This window comes from Budorcas taxicolor, chromosome 19 (genome assembly GCF_023091745.1).
Source record: "Budorcas taxicolor isolate Tak-1 chromosome 19, Takin1.1, whole genome shotgun sequence".
Classification (NCBI taxonomy): Eukaryota; Metazoa; Chordata; class Mammalia; order Artiodactyla; family Bovidae; genus Budorcas; species Budorcas taxicolor.
Genome location: NC_068928.1, coordinates 8,667,279 through 8,693,702, shown reverse-complemented (window position 1 = coordinate 8,693,702; position 26,424 = coordinate 8,667,279). Strand labels below are relative to the sequence as shown.

Here is a 26,424-nt window from a genome sequence, read left to right as displayed (position 1 = left end):
TGAAGATGGGCAGAATCAGCCAAAAACAAAATAAGAAGAATCAAAGAATGAGGGCGGTCAGTCCTAAAATAAGATTACCAGGACTGTATTATTTAGATGGTTTATTTGGGCTTGAAAAGTGGCCATCATTACCACACTGTGAAATGAAAAACAATTGTTGTACCCATTGTGTCTATCCACTGACAGAAACATGATACAGTTTCCATAGAAACAACATACTGCTCATCTAAAGTCCCAGTTTGTTCAAAAAACAGTCAGTAAAAAGTCAATAATATTCATTTTAACAGCAAATTTACTGGTAATACAGTGAGTTATAACAGAAATTTTTCCTCAACATAGTTTACTAGAGAAGATGAGACAAATATAAATGAAATAAAAAGAGATACTATTATTTTTTCTTTTTTCAGAGAATATTAATCAAGGAGAACAAGGAGAGCAAGGGAACAGAGAATGATTCAAGTGAGCGATTTCTAGAGGCAACTGCTATTCACGGCATCAAGTATTCCTAACCTTTGTCTCTTCTTACCTCGTAAAATTAACATATATCCCCGGAAACGACAGTAGGGATTGACATACAAATACTGAAAACAGAACTTCCAGATTAGGGAAGACATATTTCAACACAAATTACCTCAGAACTCCTCCAAGCCTTAATAATGCCTTAAGAGCAATGGTACTAGAGATTCTGCTGATTGTGGAGATATTTTTTTCTCCAGTCATTTAAAAATGTTTTATCGAGTTATAATTTACATACCATAAAATTCCCTGGTGGCTCAGATGGTAAAGAATCTGCCTGCAATGCAGGAGACCCAGGTTTGATCCCTGGGTCGGGAAGATCCCCTGGAGAAGGACACGGCAACCCACTCCAGTGTTCTTGCCTGGAGAATCCCATGGACAGAGGAGTCTGAAAGGCTGCAGTCCACGGGGTCGCAGAGAGTCTGACATGACGGAGCAACTCACACAAACACACACACCATAAAATTCCCTCACTCTACTTCTCTAATTCAATGATTTGGGGTGTGTATTCAGAGTGACATAACTATCATAACACGTGTAGCTTTATGAATTAGGAAAATCACTGAAAAATTAGGGTTTGTGATCTCAACCCTTACAGTAACTAACTCGTTGAATTTCTTTTCCTTCCCCCCCCCCCCCGCCCAAGTAATTATTTCCAGGGTGCAGTACAGTGCTGACACTACTTTATACCTACTGGACTGAATCGAAAGCATTTAGTTTCTTTTTGAGGAAGTAGCTTTACATATACACCAACAGTGTTGAAAACAGGGCAGCTTCTGAGAATTAAAATGGTAAAATCCATACTTAATAAATTAGCTGGTTATGGGAGCAATCCTTAAACCTGTCTGTGAATGTGTAACTGAGAAGTTTAGAAACACTCTAAACCCCTAATTAAGATGAGGATGTAATCTCAGGAGACAAAATGAAGTGGCTATAATTTGGTCAGTAAAACTCTCATCGATTGCCTAGTACACTGTTTAAAGAAAGTCTGCCTACAGAAAGAGAATTGCCAGTCTTTACCCAGCACTACTGCAGAAACAGAGGTCTAGAGGGTATGAATTTTCCTGTATTTGAAGAGGCACACTTGGTTGTGGGACAGGAATCATTTATCAGGTTTCACCAGGATCTGAATGAAATCTCTCTCAAAATGATCCACCTCATTTTGTTTTGATTCCTCACTTACTTATGAAACTTCCTGACTTGCTTTCTAGACCTGACGAAGAGTTTTCTTGGCATGTACAATCTGACCATTCCTGTTATCAAAAATCAATCTGCTTCACCCTCTGCCACCAACAAATGAACAAATGGTTTGGTTTATTTGCTTTCTTGTTTTTTACTCTTCTGGACTAAAGCATGCCAGAAAACTCTGAGACACTGATAGTATAAGATCACACTCTTAAATGTAATAATCTCCAAGCTAATATCATCCTGGGAGACCTTGATAAACAACCATCCATGACCTTGGTCATAGACCTCAGAACCTATAATTTGGTTACACTCAAATACAATAGGCCAATAAAGAAACAAGAATGTTCTATTCACTCTATTAAATTCTACCTTGTATTTCTCTAAACTGAACAAAATCAGAAATGACTGCATTAAATTGGACAGAAAGAAAAGAAAGGGAAGTCGCTCAGTCATGTCCAACTTTTTGTGACCCCATGGACTGCAGCCTACCAGGGTCCTCTGTCCATGGGATTTTCCAGGCAAGACTACTGGAGTGGGTTGCCATTTCCTCCTCCAGGAGATCTTCCCAACCCAGGGACTGAACCCGGGTCTCCAGCATTGCGGGCAGATGCTTTACCATCTGAGCCACCAAACTGGATGAGAACAAATCAAATTAAATTTGTGGCTTTCTTATTTCCTGGAATTAAAATACCTTGAAATTAAAAGCAGCTATGTTTAAATCACTGCAGTTATTACTGATTTAACATTAATCAAGAGAAGAGCAACCTGTATAATCATAAATGGATGGATAAAGTTAGAAAGAAACTGTGTTCAGTAAATAACTTATTGAGTACATCTGTTGAAACAGTGTCCCTTTTGGCTAGCTTCTCATTTCAGGGTCTTCTCTGTCTCTTTTTTGGTCACACCTTGGCATGTGGGATCTTAATTTCCCAATCTGGGATGAATCCAGTGCCCCCTGCAGTGGAAGCTGGAGTCCTAACCACTGGACTGCCAGGGAATTCCCAGGGTCTTCTCTTTCTAAATCACAAGCCCAGTTTAAAAATATGTCAGTGAAGGCATTTGAGTCATTTTAATGAGGTGGATGAACCTAGAACCTATTATACAGAGTTAAGTAACTAAGAAAGAGAAAAACAAATATTGTATACTAACACATATATATGGAATCTAGAAGAATGGTACTGATAAATCTGTTTGCAGATCAGCAGTGGAGATGCAGACATAGAGAACAGACTTTATGGACAAGGGTGAGAAGATGAGGGAGAGGGTGAAATAAATGGAGAGAGTAGCGTGGAGGAATATATACTAACATATGTAAATTGAGAGCCAATGGGAATTTGCTATAAGACTCAGGGAACTCAAACCAGGACCCTGTAATAACCTAGAAGGGTGGGACTGGGTGGGAGGTGGGAGGGAGATTCAAGAGGGAGGAGACAAATATATACCTATGGTTAAGTCAACATGCTACTGGAGATCAGTGGAGAAATAACTCCAGAAAGAATGAAGGGATGGAGCCAAAGCAAAAACAATACCCAGCTGTGGGTGTGGCTGGTGATAGAAGCAAGGTTCGATGCTGTAAAGAGCAATATTGCATAGGAACCTGGAATGTCAGGTCCATGAATCAAGGCAAATTGGAAGTGGTCAAACGAGAGATGGCAAGAGTGAACGTCGACATTCTAGGAATCAGCAAACTAAGATGGACTGGAATGGGTGACTTTAACTCAGATGACCATTATATCTACTACTGTGGGCAGGAATCCCTCAGAAGAAATGGAGTAGCCATCATGGTCAACAAGAGTCCGAAATGCAGTACTTGGATGCAATCTCAAAAACGACAGAATGATCTCTGTTCATCTCCAAGGCAAACCATTCAATATCACGGTAATCCAAGTCTATGCCCCAACCAGTAACGCTGAAGAAGCTGAAGTTGAATGGATCTATGAAGACCTACAAGACCTTTTAGAACTAACACCCAAAAAAGATGTCCTTTTCATTATGGAGGACTGGATTGCAAAAGTAGGAAGTCAAGAAACACCTGGAGTAACAGGCAAATTTGACCTTGGAATGCGGAATGAAGCAGGGCAAAGACTAATAGAGTTTTGCCAAGAAAATACACTGGTCATAGCAAACACCCACTTCCAACAACATAAGAGAAGACTCTACACATGGACATCACCAGATGGTCAACACCAAAATCAGACTGATTATATTCTTTGCAGCCAAAGATGGAGAAGCTCTATACAGTCAACAAAAATAAGACCAGGAGCTGACTATGGCTCAGATCATGAACTCCTTATTACCAAATTCAGACTCAAATTGAAGAAAGTAGGGAAAACCGCTAGACCATTCAGGTATGACCTAAATCACATCCCTTATGATTATAGAGTGGAAGTGAGAAATAGATTTAAGGGCCTAGATCTGATAGACAGAGTGCCTGATGAACTATGGAATGAGGTTCATGACACTGTAGAGATAGGGATCAAGACCATCCCCATGGAAAAGAAATGTAAAAAAGCAAAATGGCTGTCTGGGGAGGCCTTACAAATAACTGTGAAAAGAAGAGAGGCGAAAAGCAAAGGAGAAAAGGAAAGATACAAGCATCTGAATGCAGAGTTCCAGAGAATAGCAAGAAGAGATAAGAAAGCCTTCTTCAGCAATCAACGCAAAGAAATAGAGGAAAAGAACAAAATGGGAAAGACTAGAAATCTCTTCAAGAAAATTAGAGATACCAAGGGAACACTTCATGCAAAGATAGGCTCGATAAAGGACAGAAATGGTATGGACCTAACAGAAGCAGAGGATATTAAGAAGAGGTGGCAAGAATACACAGAAGAACTGTACAAAAAAGATCTTCACGACCCAGATAATCACGATGGTGTGATCACTCACCTAGAGCAAGACATCCTGGAATGTGAAGTCAAGTGGGCCTTAGAAAGCATCACTACGAACAAAGCTAGTGGAGGTGATGGAATTGCAGTTGAGCTGTTTCAAATCCTAGAAGATGATGCTGTGCAAGTGCTGCACTCAATATGCCAGCAAATTTGGAAAACTCAGCAGTGGCCACAAGACTGGAAAAGGTCAGTTTTCATTCCAATCCCAAAGGCAATGCCAAGGAATGCTCAAACTACCGCACAATTGTACTCATCTCACATGCTAGTAAAGTAATGCTCAAAATTCTCCAAGCCAGGCTTCAGCAATACATGAACCATGAACTTCCTGATGTTCAAGCTGGTTTTAGAAAAGGCAGAGGAACCAGAGGTCAAATTGCCAACATCCGCAGGATCATCGAAAAAGCAAGACAGTTCCAGAAAAACATCTGTTTCTGCTTTATTGCCTATGCCAAAGCCTTTGACTGTGTGGATCACAATAAACTGTGGAAAATTCTTCAAGAGATGGGAATACCAGACCACCTGACCTACCTCTTGAGAAATCTGTATGCAGGTCAGGAAGCAAGTTAGAACTGGACATGGAACAACAGACTGGTTCCAAATAGGAAAACGAGTACGTCAAGGCTGTATACTATCACTCTGCTTATTTAACTTCTATGCAGAGTACATCATCAGAAATACTGGACTGGAAGAAACACAAGCTGGAATCAAGATTGCCAGGAGAAATATCAATCACCTCAGATATGCAGATGACACCACCCTTATGGCAGAAAGCGAAGAGGAACTAAAAAAAAAAGTGATAAAAGTGAAAGAGGAGAGTGAAAAAGTTGGCTTAAAGCTCAACATTCAGAAAACGAAGATGGTGCAATCCAGTCCCATCACTTCATGGGAAACAGATAGGAAAACAGTGGAAACAGTGTCAGACTTTATTTTTGGTGGGCTCCAAAATCACTTCAGATGCTGACTGTAGCCATGAAATTAAAAGACGCTTCCTCCTTGGAAGAAAAGTTATGACCAGTTATGAAAAGTTATTCAAAAGCAGAGACATTACTTTGCCGACTACAGTCCGTCTAGTCAAGGCTATGATTTTTCCTGTGGTCACGTATGGATTTGAGAGTTGGACTGTGAAGAAGGCTGAGCGCCAAAGAATTGAAGCTTTTGAACTGTGGTATTAGAGAAGACTCTTAAACCTCCCTTGGACTGCAAAGAGATCCAACCAATCCATTCTGAAGATCAGCCCTGGGATTTCTTTGGAGGGAATGATGCTGAAGCTGAAATTCCAGTACTGTGGCCACCTCATGCGAAGAGTTGACTCATTGGAGAAGACTCTGATGCTGGGAGAGATTGGGGGCAGGAGGAGAAGGAAACAACAGAGGATGAGATGGCTGGATGGCATCACTGACTCAACGGACGTGCGTCTGAGTGAACTCCAGGAGTTGGTGATGGACAGGGAGGCCTGGAGTGCTGCGATTCATGGGGTTGCAGAGTCGGACACGACTGAGCGACTGAACTGAACTGAACTGAAGTCATGTTGATGTAAGACAGAAATCAAACCAATATTATAAACCAATCATCAACCAACTAAAAATAGGTTAAGTATTTAAAAAATGAAAAGGCAATAGATAAAACATGTCAATGAAGGATGATTTAAAGGACAAAAAAGTATACATACACAAAATTTTGTCAACTATCACAGAGATTTCAAGCACTACCAAAGCTCCTCCATGGATCTGTTGAGGAGCAAAGTAAATCTGTATTTTGGGATTACTGAGAAACATTTACTAAAATATATTCAGTCAACTTATAGAACTGAAAGCATGTCATCTTTTTTTTTTTAATTTCAAATGCACCTAGATTTCTCCACGTAGTTTTAATAATGTTTTTTAGTATCTTTATAAAACTGCCTTACAGCCCTGAGGAGAGGGACTATTACAAATAAATACATAAACTGAAGAAAATCATCCTTACCCTTAGGGTGCAGAGCTGTTTTGGCATATTTATGACTGCAGGTTTGTCGTTTTAATTTGAATTCATCACTAATAATGTAAAGTCCCAGCATTTCATATAAAAAACCAGATTTCAAATAGATATCTCTATAGGAAAAAATGTAGGAAGTTCTAATCTCCCTGGACCTGACCAGCAGTTCAGTCTTGAGCAGCAACTGTGGTCTCCAGCGGCCACAAGTTCTCAAAGTTCATCGGGCTCATTTATATTACTTGAGAGGCCTGCTACTGAGTTCAAAACAAGGAACTTCAGGGATTCTGCATACACACAGGCAGGCGCGTGTGTTTTTTCTCGTTCTTTGAAAAAGGATGGAGAAGTAACAGGCACCATTCATTCTGCAGCCTTCAATGCACCTTTCCGCTGCGCTGGGCCTAGTAATAGGCGATGAAAAAAGAGAGAGATCTGGGTCCCGGTTGGTACCACCAACGATTGGTCAGAGCAGGAATCGCCGCCACTAACACAAGCAGTGTTGAATGTAGTTATTAAATATATACAAAGCTTGGTGCTGAACAGAAGGCAGAACGGCACTTGATGTAGAATCTAAGGAATCTAAGCTCGGCTCCCGTATATTACACACTCGTCTAGGCAGCGCACAGGTTCACAGGAGACGGGGCGGAAACACAGTGATGGCTTGCCTCTGCACAGAATCACAGACAACGCCGACTCCCGGACTGGGCGCAGTCTCCTAAGACGCGCCCGTTTCCGGAGCAACCGCCCAGTCCCTCCCCCATGGACTCCGCCCCCGGGGGCGTCTTTCCCGCCCAAGGCCGTTAACACCGCAGAGCATTGTGGGATAAAGCTATAGGCTAGTTTTCACTAAATCCTTCCAAAGCGCCTTTGCTTTAAGAGACTTATTCCTGGGGAAATTGATTATTCTTTAGGACTCGACAAGATTAATAACCCTCTTTTACAAGTGCTCTGCCCTAAATCTTTACCACAGGGCCGGTCACTTCCTTTGCAAAGCTCTCGGCACAACGGGAACGCGGGAACTTTTTTCCCTTCGCGCGGAGGGTGACGTCGCGCGTGCGCCAGAGTCCCTTTCGCTGCACACCCGTTACGCTCTTGCGCGTGCGCAGTGCGATCGAATAGCTGCTTCCTCCCGCTTCTCTTCTTCCCTCCCCCCCATATCCGTGCGCCGAGCTGATAAAGGCGCCATTTTGGAGGGGCCGCGGGAGACGTGGTGTCGCGGCGGGCTCGCTCTGCCGTTCGCTAGGCTTGGTGGGAAGGCCTGTTCTCGAGTCCGCGCTTTTCGTCGCCGCCATGTCGGGAGGTGGTGTGATTCGTGGCCCGGCAGGGAACAACGACTGCCGCATCTACGTAGGGAACTTACCTCCAGACATCCGAACCAAGGACATTGAGGACGTGTTCTACAAATACGGTGCTATCCGCGACATCGACCTGAAGAATCGCCGCGGAGGACCGCCCTTCGCCTTCGTTGAGTTCGAGGACCCGCGGTGAGGCGGCCAGGGACTTGCGGCCTTGAGGATATAGGTTGGAGTAGTTGGGGAGTGCTCCAAGGCCTTAGAGAGAATGGGGACGTGGGCTCTGAGGTTGGGAGCAAGACGAGTCGGCCGCGCACGAGTGAAGTGAGGAGCCGAGTCGGTGAGGCTTCTCTGGTGACTGGGTGCCCCGGGCGTCTCCAGAGCCGGCTCGCGGGCTCGGAGCGGGAAACTGAGGCGCCGAGGGCTGCTGTCGTGGTCGGGAGCCTGGCGTGCTTCTGGGTGGGGGAGGGGCCGTTCCTATTATGCAGCGCATGTGGGCTCTTCCACCCTGGGTGCGCATGTGCGGGGCGCTGCTAGCGCCTCGACGGAGTTAGCCACCCCTCCCGGCCCTTTTCCTTACCCTTCGGCTTTCTGTAATCACGCAGGGATGCGGAAGACGCGGTGTACGGTCGCGACGGCTATGATTACGATGGATATCGTCTGCGGGTGGAGTTTCCTCGAAGTGGCCGTGGTACAGGCCGAGGCGGCGGCGGGGGTGGAGGTGGCGGGGCTCCCCGGGGCCGCTATGGCCCCCCATCCAGGCGTTCTGAAAACAGAGTGGTTGTCTCTGGTAAGTTGACCGTTCTGCGCGGGTTGATGTCACTTTTGGACAGATACTACACTTTAAAGTTTTCCTTGCATGACTAGTTTGACAAATGCTAGCTTTCATGGTAGGTCTTAAAATTATTTCAGTCGCATGGATGAATTTAGTAACCAGGAATTACTGTATTTGAGATTTAACGAATTAGATTGCAGTGTCTAGAATATGAAGATCATTACTTTGTAAATAATTTGGGGCTTTTAATTCTAGAATTTTGAATCATTAACCTAGGATGTTAAAACTAATCATTAATTTTAAAGTTGTGTTGGTTCTAGTGTAAATTTTAACTTTAATCTGAAATACTAGGATAATTGTTGAAAAAAACCTTTTTCAGGACTGCCTCCAAGTGGAAGCTGGCAGGATTTAAAGGATCACATGCGTGAAGCAGGTGATGTATGTTATGCTGATGTTTACCGAGATGGCACTGGTGTCGTGGAGTTTGTACGGAAAGAAGATATGACCTATGCAGTTCGAAAACTGGATAACACTAAGTTTAGATCTCATGAGGTAGGTTATACACTTATTCTTTTTATTGGCCAGAATTGGATACAGTGGTCTTAACTGTGGAATTTGAAGGTAAGATTCAGGCAAGGGTGTCCAAGTAAACCCAGTAAAGTGCCTCTGGTTTAAATTACGTTGTATTCATTCAGCATGCCTGAAGACAGGTGAAAGCTTAGATCTTTCAATCGAAAGTTCTGTCTATTCAATAGGGAGAAACTGCCTACATCCGGGTTAAAGTTGATGGGCCCAGAAGTCCAAGTTATGGAAGATCTCGATCTCGAAGCCGTAGTCGTAGCAGAAGCCGTAGCAGAAGCAACAGCAGGAGTCGAAGTTATTCCCCAAGGAGAAGCAGAGGATCACCACGCTATTCTCCCCGTCATAGCAGATCTCGCTCTCGTACATAAGATGATTGGTGACACTTTTTTGTAGAACCCATGTTGTATACAGTTTTCCTTTATTCAGTACAATCTTTTCATTTTTTAATTCAAGCTGTTTTGTTCAGAATGGGCTAAAGTGTTGAATTGCATTCTTGTGTAATACCCCTTGCTCCTAACATCTACATTCCCCTCATGTCGATAAATTGTATTTTAAGTGATGTCATAGCCAGGATTGTTTAAATTTAGTTAACTCTCCATGCTCTTCAGACTGTGATATTGTGTAAATGTCTATTCTGCTCTGGTTTGTGTGAACTGGGATGTTGGGGGTGTTTGTGGTTATCTTACCTGGGGAAGTTCTTATGTTTATCTTGCTTTTCATGTGTCTTTCTGTAGACATATCTGAAGAGATGGATTAAGAATGCTTTGGATTAAGGATTGTGGAGCACATTTCAATCATTTTAGGATTGTCAAAAGGAGGATTGAGGAGGATCAGATCAATAATGGAGGCAATGGTATGACTCCAAGTGCTATTGTCACAGATGAAATTGGCAGTATTGACCTTATACTAAAGGCAAGGGTTTAAATTATGTATACATCTACCATAAAACACTTGTAAGCATCTTATGCAGTTACCTTTAGCTACAATTGCTTTGCTCTTTAAACCTTGGCAATTGTGGCAAAATTACATTGCCCATTTTGTAACTATTTTGCTCCCTTCCCTTTTTTATTTTAATAGGGACTAATGTGGGAAGAACTGGCTAATTTGTCATAATGCTTAGTTACAACTGTTAATGTGTGACCTGCTGTTGGTGTACATGTGGGTACAGGGTGTCTTTAATTCCAACCAGATAGAGTATAATATCAATACTGCTAAATCTGCATGTCCTCTGTGTGACTGATATAGCGTTGCTACTTCATTTTTTAAAGACAAAATGAAAGCAAAATATAGAATTCCAACATATTGGTGTAGATAATCTAGTTGGGAATAATTTTAAGTCTCACCTTCCCCTTTAAACTAGTATTCATAATTGACTCATGTTTAAAATACTTTTAATTTACAAATTAAATTACAAATGGGAGCATTAGATTTAGTTTAGACTTAGGGGGGTAGCAGTACCAGTAAACTTTTCAACTACGTAACTTTTTGCAACCACAAAACCTGTAATACGCTGTACAGTAACAAGTGTTGGCATTATCAGTTGAACTGTAAATATAAAATGCTTCTTCCAGTTAGTCTCTATGATGATTAAGTTTCTAAAATTTATCAGAACACCATTCAGAAACTTGTTTTGGGGAATTTGATAGTTATTGATGTACATCTGTTAAACTGATGACAGACATAACTCATCATTCCCCAGAAACCTTTTTTGATTACAGTATCTAACATTTTGCCTCCTCTTTTTTGGTTTTGCTGGTTATAAAGGTTTGGATTGGAGAGGGCTCACTGGATCCCAATCCTTGGAGCTGGATCATTGGATTCAAATCATAATGTGGATAGGATAGGGAGGATGAATTACAAGGATTCATGGAGCGGGATCAGATTACCAGGAACATAGGAGTGGATTCCTGCCCCAACCAAACCGCATTCGTGTGGATTTTTTTTTTTTTTTTCAACTTAATTGGCTATTCCAAAGATTTTTTTTTTTCCTATTTTTGACGATTGGAGCCCTTAAGATGCACGATGGAATTGTGTTTTGCATTTTTGGTAAAAGGAGCAAAGCGAGGACCTGGAGATATACGCTGGAGCAATCTCCTTGGAAGGATTCAGCACGAGTAGATGGTAAACATTTAAAGGGGAAAGGGGGGGTTTGTTTAAAATAGTAAATCAGTAAGTCACTTCTAAATTTAAAGAAAACAAAATTGGAGTTGAAGAATAAGTAGGTTTCCAATTGGCTGTTGCCGTTTTTCTTTGAAAAAAATAAACATTTTTTAAAAAACTATGCATGGTTGTCCTTTTTCCTCTTGTAAGATTTTTTTTACTGGGTGACTAGTCTCAGTTAATACTTAAAATTGATAAGATTCTGATTTTTTTGTTTGTGTTAGTAAATTAAAGGTTCTTGAAAGGAATTTGCTAATAAATGGTATTATCTCTTACTGTTAATTGTAAAAGTCTTCAGGGGAAGATAAAAAGTGAGAATAAGATAGTTGTGTATGTAATGTCATAAGTGAGGGGTGATTTAGTTTCTGGAGGATAAGCTGCAAAGCTCTGGTTAAAAATGACTAAATTTATGGATACTGCTTATTTTTGGTAATTAGCATAGAGTTTTGTGTAAAATCAGGTAATGACTAGTGAATGTTGGTATTATTAGCCTTTGAGTTTCTCAATGAAAATAATTCATCTCAAAAATTGGTAAGTATTAAAATTCAGCACAGATTATAATTCTTAACACAGATTACATTTACTGTTTGAAATCTGAATAGCACACTGGAAGATTTAACTGTTTGAGTGAATCATTGCTAATAAAAAGCTGGGCATTCTTTAGAATTTTGCCTTGGAACTCTTAACCATAAAGTTACTATCCAGAACATACCAAAGCAGTGATGACATCTTGTCATCTACTAGTTTTTGTATCTTTACTTGGTAGCCCCTTGGTGCTAAGTTTTCACTTAGAGTTGGGGGAAGGAGGGGGTTTTTACTTAGTATTTCTGATCTTTATTCTGATTTCCTGATAGCTAGTCACAATCATCAGACCACTTTTTGTGCATCTAAAAGATAGCTAAATCATAAGATTTCCCTGGAGTGTTAATTATAATTGGAAGCAGAATTTAAGGCTGTTATTCAGGTGATGTGATTTCAAACCTAGGAGACACTAGAAATCTTGGTAGTGGAGACAGCCTAAAGATCTGCATAAAGTCACCCAGCCAGTACATTTAAATGAACCTTGTGGAATGTCATGAGGAAGAGAAAGGATAGTAAAGTCAAGATTAGGATTCCATTTTTTAGAGCATTTTGTGTCGATCCATTAAGGGAGTAACGTTTTAATGTAGGAATTCAAAATACAGTGTTCAAGAGTAGACAGTACGTAAAACTAGGTTTCATCTGAGTTGGCAAAAAAGTTCAAGTTTTTTTGTAAGACATTAAATGATTTTGGGAAGAGCTAGACTTTTCTGGGCCCTGAGTTAATTAGTATTCATTATTTTGGAAACAGGACCAAGATGAAAACTGCCCTCAGAAGTTGAGTGCGTTTAAGCTAAGTTGAAAGATGAGCTCTACTTTAGGAGTGTTAGTAGTCCCAATCAGATTGAAGTGAGATGGAAAATACTACTTGCCTGTATGTAGGCTTTTTAAGATTAGAGAAGATTTAACCTGTGTATGAAAGGGGCCAGGTTTTCCAGTTCAGTAGGAGTAGACTAGACGACTAAATGTAAGAGGAGATGGCAGACTATTTGTCAGTCTTAGGAAATGGACCTTAAATCTCTACCTATATTAGCAACTTAGAAGAAAGTCATACTTGGGGATTAAAACAGTCTTGGATTTTCTGCTTTTCTCCGTATTTGTGTGCCCTTAGATGTTGTAGGGAGCTTATAATTTATTTTCTAATCAAGGAAAAGTTTAAGAATTATTTCTCATAACATCAGATTGAGTAACCCACCTTGCTGTTCAGCCTACATCCTGGAAACAAAAGGTAAGAAACCCATTTTCTGGTTCCTAATTGTTTGGGATCTGAATTTTATGTTTAAAATTTAAGTTTAGTAATTTTTTTAAAAAATGCTGTTTGGAATGTGAACAGATTTCCTTCATTTAAAATGTTTTTCCCTCAAGTTTTATAGGTTGGAATGTTAATGTATCTACTCATTGTAGTGCTTTAACTTGAATATGATTCTAGGTTTTAACTTTCTCAGTTTTGTCTTTGAAATATATCTTGCTTGTTAAGGTACCTTTTTTTTCTTTTTTTCAAGTTTCTGTGAATTATTTGTGTGCTTTTTTGCTTACTTTGTACATGATGTTGTAATGAAATCACAAGTTACATGTCTGTATTTACCATAAATAGTATTAAAAGGAAAGAAACTATTAGACTGAAGTTCTGTTATAACCATTCTTTGGTTTAACCTATTTCTGTCAGGGTATGAAGAATACAAAGAGAGAAAACAGGTTCTCAATCTTTTATCCCAGAACTCCAAAATCTTCTGTTTAGCAAATTGAATGTAAAATATGGCCAAAATCAGTGCATTTGTTTTGTACTTGGTGTGACTAAGAAATACTAATGTCAGTTGTCACAGGTTGTGCTGAGTGTTAATGTGGTAGAGGATCTATATATGAAACCTTTATAAAATGCAAAACACTCTGAATTTCAAATACATCTGCCCCAGAGAGTTTGGATAAAGGGTTGTAGAACCGTTACAGATTACACGGAGTGAAGGCTTCTATGTAGTTTGGGCGTGTGAGTGAAAACAAACCCGGTTACTCTGATTTCTTTATTAAGCTGTTAGCTCCACATCTCTTTAGGCTGAAGCAGCCACCAGAAAAGGTATGATACATTTTTTAATAGTCTGTTGTTCTAGTGGACTTGTAATTGTTTCCATTGAAGGAAATAAATACTCTGCCATTCCATGCAGTGGAATACTCTTTGGGGGTAATTTTTCCCAGCACCTATTTTTTTAATAAGAATCTGATCCTATAGGAAAGGGTGGGATTGGCATGAAGTAAAGGGAGGTTATCAGGAAAGGTGTTCATTTTGTCTCCTGATGGTTGAATAAATAGTAATCCTGGCAAAAACTTCTGCTTAAAATGTAGATCCAAGAACTTACAGTATACTTAAGACAGCTTATCCATGTGATTTTACTTAAGATTGAGATTGGGTTGGGGGGTGCTGCTTCTAACTTTGAAAGCTATACCTGAAAACCTTTTAATGGGATTTGTAGGGATGAAAGGAGAGAAAGATCTTTTTCTTATACAAAAGTTCTTGGTGCTGCTGAGGCAGAAAAAAAATCTCAAAGATTTTGAAATAGATCACTCACTGGCAAGAGAGAAAACATAAGGCGATTGCCATTTATGTAGGTATGCAAAACAGAAGAAACGGTTGAGGAGATCCTGGGTGTTTAATCTTCATTTCTTAAAAAGGTTAAAGTTTCACCTTTTTATAATTCCTGATAGAATTATCAGTGTAAAGATAGAAATTAAGAGCTATAGAATGCTTTCCTCATCTTCACCGAATATACTCTGAGCAAACAATTTTAAAGGTATGCCAGATGTCTAATAGTTGTCTGGATGGATGTTATTTTGTTTACCATGGTCTTATTTCACTCCCCGTATTTGAGTAATGTTAGGAAAAAATCACATAGCCGCTAGAGGGTGCTATGATGCAAAATTAACCAGGAAATACCCTAGGGCAAAGAATGGTAACAGCAAGGTGGAAACTTAATCCTCGATCAGCTCCAAAGTTAGAATTTTTTGGTCTTCAGTTTTTTTTCTGTAGCTCTGCCTTTGCCTCTCCATCTGTTGGTCAGAATCCTTTGCCTTTTGCTCTAGGTTTTGAATAGTACTTAGTGAGTACCAAGCTTGAATAAGGGCTTCCCTGGTGGCACAGAGGCTAAAGCGTCTGCCTGCAAGGTGGGAGACCTGAGTTCGATCCCTGGGTTGGGAAGATCCCCTGGAGAAGGAAATGGCAACCCACTCCAGTATTCTTGACTGGAGAACCCCAGGGACAGAGGAGCCTGGTGGGCTACAGTCCACCGGGTTGCAAAGAGTCGGACACAACTGAGCAACTTTCAAGCTTGAATAAATCACAAAACTGTCTAGCTTCTGGGACTTAGGACAAAATGCTGAAGATGTGAAGCTGCTTGTTTTTCTGCCTGCCTTGTACATCTCCAAGTATGTAATAGTAAGGCCAGAAGTGTAGGAATCAGGTACAGGAGTGCCACCCATTCCCCCTCCTCCCCCCTCCAGCCATGAAATTGGTCATGTGCTATACAAAATGAGTATCCTTTGAGAAACCTTTATATGGTGTGAAACACTTTCTGGAGTGAAGTCTTATTTCTTGACATTACTGAGACTTTCAGTGATTGTTACTGTGTCTTACAACCCTATCTGTTCATCAGGTTGGCTACTTAAAATTTTCTATTCTACAGAACAGGCAGAGTATCCTGTGATCAAAATGTCAGTACAGACTTCTCTGTTAGGAACTAACACCTCGGCGTTTGTCATTCCCACCTCCTTTCAACTTTACAAAAATGTAAAGGACACAAGCTTTTTTGTCACTAAAAAGCTTTTTAGGCCCACTTGTGATACCATTTAGTCAATATGGGAGCACTTGTCTTCAGACACAAATGTTAAAAACTGCTTTGAAGAATAAGACACCAAAAGAGGATAAATTCAGGTATTCTAGAAGAGAATCACATTTACACACATAACCTTGCCTACCAAGCTCACATTTTATGTAGCAAGTTAGGCTACCAAAGGTAGTTTCTAACTAGTGAGATAGCCTTGCTGCAAATTGGATTGAGTACTGAAAGTGCACTAAATTATCCCTTAATTCAAGAAATGTTAGCTCTGACATCTTAATTTAACTTGTGAAGAGACTAAATCCTAAATTGTTCAACTGAAAATCTGGAATTCCCTTTGTAAAAGAAAAAGGCTAAACTTGAAGGTGGTTTTAAGTGCCAGATGACATGGCAGAATTGTAACCTGAAGTGCTGGGTATTAGGGGAGCCTTTGTAAGTTTAAGATAAGCTTTCAGGTTAGGTTTATTAAGGTTTAATCCTTATGAATGGACTACTACATCAGTTGACAAAACATAACCTACAGCCTTTAACTGGGACTTGAGCCTTGGGCTGAATCTAAAGCTGTTGATAACCTCATCCCAGTATCAAGTCATCTCTCTGAGAACTTATAACGCCTACCATACTGTGTTGGCACAGACTTTAGGTATATCTGGTATGGCATATGTTACGTTCTATCCATTTATCTGCCTCATCTCGATGCGTGAGTTTTTTTTCTAAGGAACCAAGACAGTCCGTCACCTGATAGTAGTCACTGAAAAAGCACTACTCATCCTTCCCCATTGTTCTGCATAGCACTTTTCTGCCATATCTTAAAACTCAAGCCAGTATACCTTTAGCCAGTGAGTTTATTGTCTCTTTTCTAATAGGTCATACCTGTTTTCCCCTTTCTTCCCCGTTCTTCCGTAGCACAGTGTTGTGCACTGTGTAGATACTCAAAAGATTACTCAATTCAGTTGCTTAGAAAGAGAAATATAGAAATTTGAGTTATTTTACTTCCCTTTCTGAGTATCTTGAGTAAGTAACCAGTAAATAGACTCAGGTTCTTCTGTTTGCAAGTTGGAAATCAGTCCTTCAGTTGATAAAGAAGCTAAGTAACATTAAGATATTTTCCATCTTTTTATCTCCTGATATTTCTAACAGTTTTTGGAGAATATTGTTTCTTGAATTACAAAATAAGTGACATCCACAACGTTAAGGGGCTTCCCCGGTGGCTCCGTGCTGAAGAATCCACCTATAGTGCAGGAGATGCTGGTTCAGTCCGAGTCAGTAAGATCCTCTGGAGGAGGGCATGGCAACCCACTCCAGTGCTCTTGCCTGGAGAATCCCATGGACTGAGGAGCTTGGCGGGCTGCAGTCCATAGGGTCACAAAGGGTTGGACATGACTGAAGCAACTGAGCACGCACAACTTAGACGAAATGTAAGATGTTGGTTAACAGTACACTACAAGTGTACATGACAGTAAGTGTGCTTGTTGGTTAACAAGCTCACTACAAAAACTGATTACTTTGTTCTCTGACACTACAGAGTAAACGTGTAGCATGGTGAAAATCAAGTTCTGTGTCTTAATATAACCAGTTTTTAGCTACGGTGCATTTGTGTCTGTCACTTAACAAGAATAAGGTTTTGTTTACTTCCCAGATAGAGTACTTCAAAATGCTATTTGAATTTGTCTCCCAACTTCATTTGCCATGCTGACGTCTTTGTCCACACACCCAAAATCATTACTGAAGAAATGAAAAACCAGTTAACTGGCCACCTCCATCCTGGCCATCCAGCCTGATCTTCCTAAAACTGTTGCTCATCTAGTATGAAACAGTGGAATGTAGCCTACAGTTTATCACCATTTTCAATCACATTTTCCCTGTTCTGGGTGATTTGGTAAACATTTTTTACTGATCATGATTGTTTTTACTTCTATATATTTTATGTTTTCAAACTTCTGCCCTTATTAGTAGTCACCCTGCTGCTTCAAGTCCTTATTACTGTCAAGTTATAGTTAATTTCTGAAATTATAAAAACCAAGCTTCGAAACCCATAAAATAGCTCTCTTCTCTGTGATGCAGTTAGTCTCACAATTCTATTACTGTTGAAATTTGTATGTTAATTTTTTCTACCCAGTAGAATTTTTGTTGTATTGGTATTTCCCAGTGAGCCAAATGTTTACTTACTAGATGGAGTTCTTCAAAACGCTATTTGGATTTGTTTTCCACCTCCAGTTGACACAGTTTAATAAATGTTGATTGACAGAGAAAGAATTTTAGTACTCCTTAAAAGCAAAATGGTATAGAAACCTAGTCCACAAACTATTGGTTGACTGGGTAGATTATTGGAGAAAGTGGTAATCCTAACTGCATCAGATAATTTCTCAGCTGTGAAAATAGGAAGTGCAAATTACTGTTGACCATTCATGTTAGAGGTGCTGACCTGCCACACAGTGTAAAAATAACTACAGGCAGCCTTCTGTATCTGCAGTTAATGCATCTGCAGACTGAACCAACCCTAGATTGTGTAGCACTGGAAAGAACAAGCACACAAGTGGCCCTGCATGGTCAAGCCTGTGTTCCAGGGCCAGCTCATTTAAACGCTAGCTTAAGCCACGTAAAACCGTAAAAACAAGTACTGTCCCCCAAATCACTCTTGCAAAGTAAAAAAGTTGCCGTGTTGCAAGATGTGCCACACTTCAGTGCAGATCCTCTAGAATTGATGTGTCTCCTAAAGGAGCAGAGGGGTTCCCTCTCGCTTTCTCCCAAAGTGAAAGCCAGTTGTGTCTGACTCTTGTGCGACCCCGTGGACTATATAGTCCATGGAATTCTTCAGGCCAGAATACTGGAGTGGGTAACCTTTCCCTTCTCCAGGGGATCTTCCAAACCCAGGTCTCCCTGCTTTCTCCTGGATTTTCCATTATTAAGCATAATTCTTACAGAAGAAGCCTTAAATTAGTTCTGAATTTAGTAATCCTGTCTCAATGAGTTTCTACAGTTTTCTCATTAGGGTTGAATTATTTTGGTTCTTTTTTATTAGTAGTTATCCATAAAGAGATTTATAGATAGAATGAAGACACTGGGTAGTATCTTTACTGGCTTGGGAATCTCAACGTTACTCCAGGACCCTGACCCTGATGCTTAGGCTGAGAGAGAATCAGCTAGCATAAGCAGTTCTCAAAGCCACGGACTCTGGAAACTCACAAATCTTGAAAGCACTCACATTACTTTTGCCTTTGAAAACTTCCCTTCATGATCTGCTGAAGACTAAAGCATTCTTGCACTAATTGCATTGTGTTTCTGCTTTGCTTTGCTTCAGCATAGTGTCACGTAACGTGTACACCTCCATGTTGCCCTTAAACTGCTGTCTGATTTCATGTATGTTTTGATTTCCTCCAGCTACATGGTAAACTCCTAGAGACCAAAATCTGTATTAATAACTTTCTGACACTTTTTCTAAGATGCTTGGTGCACAACACTGACCTTACTGTTTATGTATGAATACGGTCATGAAATCCTCAGCAGGTGAACTGCATAGCTTAGATCTTATATGTAGTGTGGTCCTCCAGTCAGATTGGGCTTATTTCCAAAGTCGTGACTTCAAGAGTTTGTGCCATTTTCTACCTTCTTAGTGGAGAAGTTAGAGGGGAATATGCAAGGACATAGGACAAGTACTTAGTGGAAGTAGTAGCTGAGTTTTTTCTTTTTTTTGGAGTGCTTTGACTCTAATTCTCCGATGTTTCTAGCCTTATTTTGGAGTTGGAGGAGATGAACTCGAAGATGTTAAAGTGACAGAACTTGAGTCTGTCTTCTAGTGACAAGCTCTTGTTTATTTTATTACTATATTGCTTTCTTTAAAACCGACCTTTTTCCAGTGGAGAGGCTGGGGGGACAGAAGTCTTTGACCCAAGTGGTCACTATCTGTAATACCCACTTGATGCCACCAGGGTGCCCTGTGGTGCTGTCTTTGATCCATGTTCTTAGCCAGGTTGATGGGGCTGTTTCAAAGTGTTCATCTTGTCACAGTGACCATCGCCCAGAGCCCAGCAGTACAAAGTGGGGTACTTAGCTCCCTGGCTTTCCAGTGTGCAATGCACAGCCAACATCAGAGAAGCCCTTGCCCTCTTTTGACCCCTACTGGTCACACTGGCCCCACAAAAAGCAGATCAGACAATGACCAGAGCCTGGCTAGCTACTCTTACCAAGCTCCAGTCTCAGAGGATAGTAGCACAAAAAAGATCCTGAGAATCAGTAAATGTAAACATGCACTTGTTTTGTTAGCTAAGTGTACACTTAAATTCTTATTAGCAAGATAGATCTGATACACAAAACCGTATTGAATTGCTTTATCAGCTTTAAAAGCAACGTGTGATGACTTTCCGGTTTGCAGTAACAGTCTGCGTTATACTTGGTCCTGAGCGTACAGCCTATTAGGCATTAGTTGTGATATTCAGCCCTAGATGACAGCCCAGTGTCAAAGCTGTCAGTTATGTGAGAACCAATGAAGTGAAGTCTCGTTTAGCACGACAAGTAACCCCTTTAATGTTTTGTTTTCTTCCCAGTGCTCTTATAATCATTTTGTATAAACATTTAACTAGTCTATAATTATTTCAAGTTTTGATTTCTCTATTGGAGGAGATTCTTAAACATATTCCAGTGACTGACTAGTACAGTTCCTGGCCTTAAATAGATGCTTCATAAATATTTCCTTACTGAAAAAGGATGATAGTTATGGCATAGTTCTACACATGAGCCATTTTTCTAAGGAGAGAATCCACATTAGGAGGTCTTTGTTTTGTCCAATCCATTATGAACTGAAAAGTTGGTATCTAGGGTGTCTTGGCTAGCCTTTCAAAACCTAGAATATATCATTCTAGGTTGGAGATAGCACAGCCTGAATTTTGGGCTGAAGCTGAGCTGATTAGATAGCATCCATGCAGTATCTCTAGGACTAGGTGTTTACCAGGGTTCTTAGAACCATGGGGGAGACTTAAACTTTACTGATTGAAGCTGTAGTCTTGGGGTGCCTTTTCCCTCTCCCTTTCCTGTTTTCTCAGGTACATTTCCATCCCCAAATTCCTGTGGTTTTAAGATCACTGTGGAACAAATCCCAAACCTCCCTCTAGCAGTCGAGGTTTCCTTTCAGTTTTTTCAGCTCTTCTGTGGGGAGAAAGCTAATCACAGATTGTATGAATGTGAACCTTCCATAAGCTTTGCTTAAGTGGTCAGAGTAACTGATCTTTAGCTAAATGAATGCGTATAGAACATACGTGGGGACTTCCTAAGGCTTCATGAGTTTTGCTAAATGTACTGTGTAGGTCCTGGACAAGTTAGGGATAAAATTTATCAATTCTAATGCAGACCAAAAAAATCCCCTTGTCCCTGAGAAGCATAACTAAGCAAAACTAGTTATCTGATTTAGTTTTAATAAATTCTGTCTGAGGATAATTCTTCCATATGTGAAGAATAAACCTATGCCTTTCCCATCTAAAGAATAAATTAGTGAGAGGCAGAGTGTGTGTGTATTGCAACCCCCAGGATTCTTCTTTCTGGGACTGCCTTTTACCTGATGCTTTGGACACATTTTCGCTGGCTTGAATTGAGTGCTTGCCATCTGCTGTCAGCATTCACTGCTGAATAAAAGGGGAGGAAGGGGGAGAGAAAGTGAAATGAGAGGTTGTGGGGTGTGTGAGGAGCGAGGAAGCTGGAAAAATAAGAGGAAACAGCTGGGAGCTAGGAAGTTGGGGAGGGATTTAATGTAAGGTCAGTAAAACAGCTTGCAGAGGACAGGGTCAGGCCTAGGGGTAAAAGGCTAATTAACTTCTGTCAACTAGTTGAGTAGAGCTTTGTGTGCTTTGTTTTGGAGACTAAATTACTTCAGAGGAAACATCTAGATTCTCTGAATCTGATCCATTTTCCCTGTGTATCATAGTAAATTGTTTACCAAGTCAGAATCTATCCTGCCCTCTAGGAATTGTCCTCTTCAGGTCTAGCAAAGAGCTTGTGCCACGGTTCAGGAAATCAAGGGTGAAATGCTTCACATAGTATTAGTAGATAGCAGGTAAGCTTTATGTTTAGTACACAACTTAAGGATTAAAGGCTGAGTACAACTGTTGTCTCTGTAGAGTTTAAAAACCAGCTTGCCAGGTTCCCTGCACCTGCTTATATACTGGGCCAGATGACTGACTCTAGAACTTTAGGCAGCTTCTGTAATAGTTCAGAGATTTCTCAGAGTCAAGAAACATCCTTTAGCAAATCCTGGAGCTTGTGCCAGATCTCACGCTATTCTGGCCTCGCGTTGCCATCTCGGCATTGCTGTCAGGAGTGGAGCCACCTACCTAAAGCTTAGTCTGTTTTGTGATGCCACATGTCTTAGGCCACCACTGCTCATGTCCCTCCCTCAAGGAGCATACTCAAAACCTGTGTCATCATTTCCTGTTTCTTTCACTATGAAGAATAGAGGGATCCTCAGTTGAAGATCAGATTGACCCAATGAGGCTTTTTTAAATCTAAGCCAATGAGAGGAAGAGGAAGGAGCACCAATTCAGAAAGAGGGGGTCATAATATAAGGTCTGCAATGTATTAACATGGTAGCTCTGAAGACTAAGAGAAACAGAATCCTATTTGAATTCTGAACTATGGAGTCTGAGATGAAGACGAAATTGACATGTTTCTGCTGGAATTTGGGTAAAGAGTGTTTACTCAGTATGTATGTTCTTGCTCTGCCCCAGTCTTCACAAGAGCATCTGGACAGGCATTAACAAGCACCATTTTTAAATTTTATTTTTTTGCGAATGGGTCATTTTTTTGGTAATGGAGATGGATGACTGCTAGCACAATGTGGGCAGTGTCATTATAGCCCTGTTTTAACCAGTGGAATATACTGGGTGGAGGCTATACCACTGGAAAGGGCTTTTCCTTTGTACCAGAGTACCTGCTTATATAAGGATTTATGTTTTTGACTATTAGCATGATGTCACTGCACTAAGCTTGCTAGATTGGTGCAGGCCCACGAAGTTTGCGTGACCTGTCAACGTTTTTCAAGCTCAGCCATCACCCTGGGATTGGGGCATCTGAGGGCAGGGAGGAACAGGTGTCCAAAGGAGAAATGCTGGTGCCTGAGAGTATGTTTTCCAGTTGTATTAAGTTTCTTACTTGGTGTATTTTTGACCTGTCTTAGTTTCTTTCCTTCTTGTGTCTATGCTGTTTTGCTTGCTATTCGTTGTATGTCCTCTGTCAGCCATTCAGGAGTTGTAAAATGGAAGGTGTTTCTACTCACATGTTTTATGGGTGGAACTGATGGGTTAAGCATGGTTTGTAGCAGCAGCTTTCAGAAAGAGTGAAAGGTGATAAATGTGTTACCATGGCTTTGGGTAGGTTTTGGGTATCTGGGGCATATGGCCCTTCTTAGAAACAAATGAGTATTTCAGGACCCTCAACTACCAGTAGGTCTTACTAGGGAAATGGGTAGATTTGTTCCCTGTCCCTTTGTTCCCCGTGACTATGTTCCAGCTGTTAAGGGATTTAAGTAGGCATTTAGGAGGGAAAAAAGTGTTGTTTCCCCTTCCTCACCTTACCAGTTAAGACTAGTGATGACACTTTAGGTGGTGGAATTGAAACACAAACCCAACTTCTGACCACATGGGCCACAGGCAGTTGGCTTAAAGCCCTTAGTGTGGGGAGGTGGGAAGGGCAGATTAACTTCTGCTTTCTTCTCAGAGAAGCTTGGTTGTTTTTGTTTTTGTGTCTCTCGTGTGTAGGGGGGGCGGCGGGGGGAGGTGCAGGGTGGAGACGGGAGGTGTTAGTGGGGTGGTGGTTACCTTTGGTTTGGTCTGGTGGAGTGTGTGTCCTTTCTCTTCAGTTGCATTGAGGCTGTTAAGGGTATCATTTCTCTAGCTGATATTTTTGCAGCTAGATTTTGCAGTCTTGTATTGCAGTCTTGATTTTTACTAGATCTGTTAGCTCCAGCTTTTTTACTTGAAGCATTAGTTCTTAACTGCCAGTTTGAAGCTGCTCCCGAGTAGATGGTCTCTATGAAAAGTTTTGGATTTGATTTGGTGTTACTTTCTAATGTTTGCTAAAAGTTGTCTTTGGAAATGCTAATCTTAATAGGTCTCTTCCTTTGTCATGTGTCATTAGCCTTTTGGCTGTTTACCTTAGGGCTCTTTGAGGGAGAGGTGGGTGGGGCACAGGGGAAAACTGGTTCCTCTGAGAGAAAGAAAGAACTGGTTCAGGGCTCTTAGGCAGAATTCCCAGCCCTAGACTTCATCTAGAACCATTCGACAGCACCAATAAAAATACCTTCTTAGCACCTGTTATATTCCAGGGAATGTTCTAAGCTTTTTATACACATTTCTCCTTTAGTCTCCATTTCTCTTTCATCCACAGTCCTATCTGTGAGGTAGGTATTTACTTTGTTCTCTTTTTCCAGATGAGGAAATTGAGGCCCTGAAAGATTAAGTTACAGGTTATACACACTGGGGCAGAGAAGGTGGGAAAGAACCTGAACAAGGTGGGAAGGGAATCTGAATTTTATTTGGGTGGATGTAGGCACATGTTTTTTTCTTTTGTCTTAGACACTAGACATTTCAGTTATTCATCATATCTGGAGGTAACACCACTAATCTTAACAGGTCACTGAATAGGTCAGCTGATGCACCCACTGAAAGTTGTTTACAATAATCAAGATGAATGTATTATCTTTAGACATTGCTATCTTTTGATTGGGCCCCAATATGGTCTGTGGAAGCAGGCTTGAGGAGAGGGGTTCATTTTGTTTGTAAAGATTCTATTTGTCCTAAGGATGGAATCTTTGATCTTCCTAATTTCATTATACTCCTCAAAACAGTTGGAGCTGATTGTTTTTGAGTACTCGTTCCAAATTTTTGGATAGTTTCTTTGGAAAATAGCCTAAGATTTAACATTTCATCCGAATTTAAAAGATTGTTCATTTTTCTTTTTAAGGGGAAAGAAAAATCTGAGCAATTGGGAATTCTGGTTTCATCTCATGGATAGAAAAATGAGCCATTTACGTCAGGAAAAGTGATACTTCTGAATCCCGCTCTTCAGTAATGAGAACTAGACGGTTTTCACTTGACGTCTACTTTGTGGTAGTGGGGAACCCCCTTTCCAGAGGTTTTTGAGAAGGATTGCTAAAAAGGGTTTTCTAGATTCTGGGGGAAGAAGTTCAAGAGAGTCCAGCAACATTGTCATTAGAAAAATGGTCTTCATCCAGTGCTAGTCTTAGAATCCTGAAGCTTCATTTTCAGGACAGTTTGAAAGGCAGCAAAGTAGAAGAGGCTGTACAGGGGAGGAGAAACACTGAGGAGAGATGTATTACAGAGACCTTGAAGTCTGTGTGTTAAGATAGGAAAGAAGCAGAGACCTGCATTCACAAAATGAAAACAAAAGAATGTGCAGTGTCTCAGGTCAGAGCCAAAAGGTTTTAGTTTCCCTAGTTAATTTCTTAGGTTTACATCTTGGTTCTTTCCTTATCTTATATGTATATATAAGCTTAGGCTTCCTGAACCATTTATTTCCCTTTGCAAAAGAGACTAAAGGACATTTTTTAGCAGACATAAAGGGCCACTGTAGCAGTTTAGCTGGAGTGTAATCAGAAACTACTCATCATTTTCTGTCCCCTCCTGTCCTAGGCTGACTGGTTCCCTGATGTGTTACCTGCTTCTGCCACTGATTGAAACTGCAGAACTTCTCATTCGTCCCCAAGACTTCCAGTAGGGAATCAGCTCTAAAAGAAACCAGACCAACGTTTGCCAGCCCCTTCATTCTGGTGACTGAGGAGAGGAGAGTGGGCAGCGGGTATACATGTGTAGTGGATGGAAAAGAAACAGACTGTCAGACTACTGTGCCTCTTCAGTTTCTTTTACCAGTCAAATTCCACAACCGTATTATTTTTATTGTGTATGTATGGGGGAAACTGGAGATGGTGACCTTGATTAGAATGTGACTTAAGAGGAATAAATGGGGGGGGGGGGGGCGTAAGAGTCAGTTATGAAAGATGTTGAAGTCTTGAAATAATGTGACTGAGGATTTTTTTTTTTTAACCAGAATTCATAAAACAACTTGACAGAGCCTGCCCCCTCATTTCCCGCCACAGGAGACTTACAGGACTGGAGGCAATTGTTTAATAATAGCCTGTCTCTGCTATTCCCAATAGCTACCTCTATGTGAGGAATGGATAGAATGCGTTCAGGGCATCATCGTGCAAAGCTCCAGTAGCAGTGACGCCTACACGGAAGACTTGGAACTGCAAACAGAGGCTGGGGTCACCTCAGTGGCATCTGACGCCGTCCAACCAGAAGCTCGATTTTTGTTTGGGGCGGGGGGTTGGGGAGTGTGAAGACGCAGACTGCACTAAAGAAGTAAAACAATTTCGTGTCTATACTTTCTCTTCAAAAAAAATTTGGGGGGGGGGGTGGGAGAGGGGGGTGTTAAGTAGGATTTCACATCATATCTGAAGTTAGGAGGAGGATGGGGAAGCTCAGCCCTTCACCCAAGAATAACCCAGTAATGACACCTCTGCGCGTGGGAAGTGTTTCCTTCTGCACAGGGAGGATCTGAGGCTGCACCCCAGTGGGATTCCCTGCTTGAGCTGGAAGGCCATTCAGAGATGCGTGTCGCGCCAAGAGTGCGGAGGTTTCGCTGGG

General features: G+C 40.9%; 1 protein-coding gene across 1 annotated transcript; it reads left to right on the top strand.

Annotated features, from left to right (window-relative positions):
- Positions 1-7,748: 7,748 nt before the first annotated feature.
- Positions 7,749-11,490, top strand: SRSF1 (serine and arginine rich splicing factor 1). Its single transcript, XM_052657324.1, is given in 6 exon segments — positions 7,749-8,047; positions 8,461-8,645; positions 9,010-9,182; positions 9,386-9,460; positions 9,462-9,588; positions 9,947-11,490. Coding segments are annotated over 6 exon segments (777 nt in total). The 5' UTR covers positions 7,749-7,853; the 3' UTR covers positions 9,970-11,490.
- Positions 11,491-26,424: the final 14,934 nt, after the last annotated feature.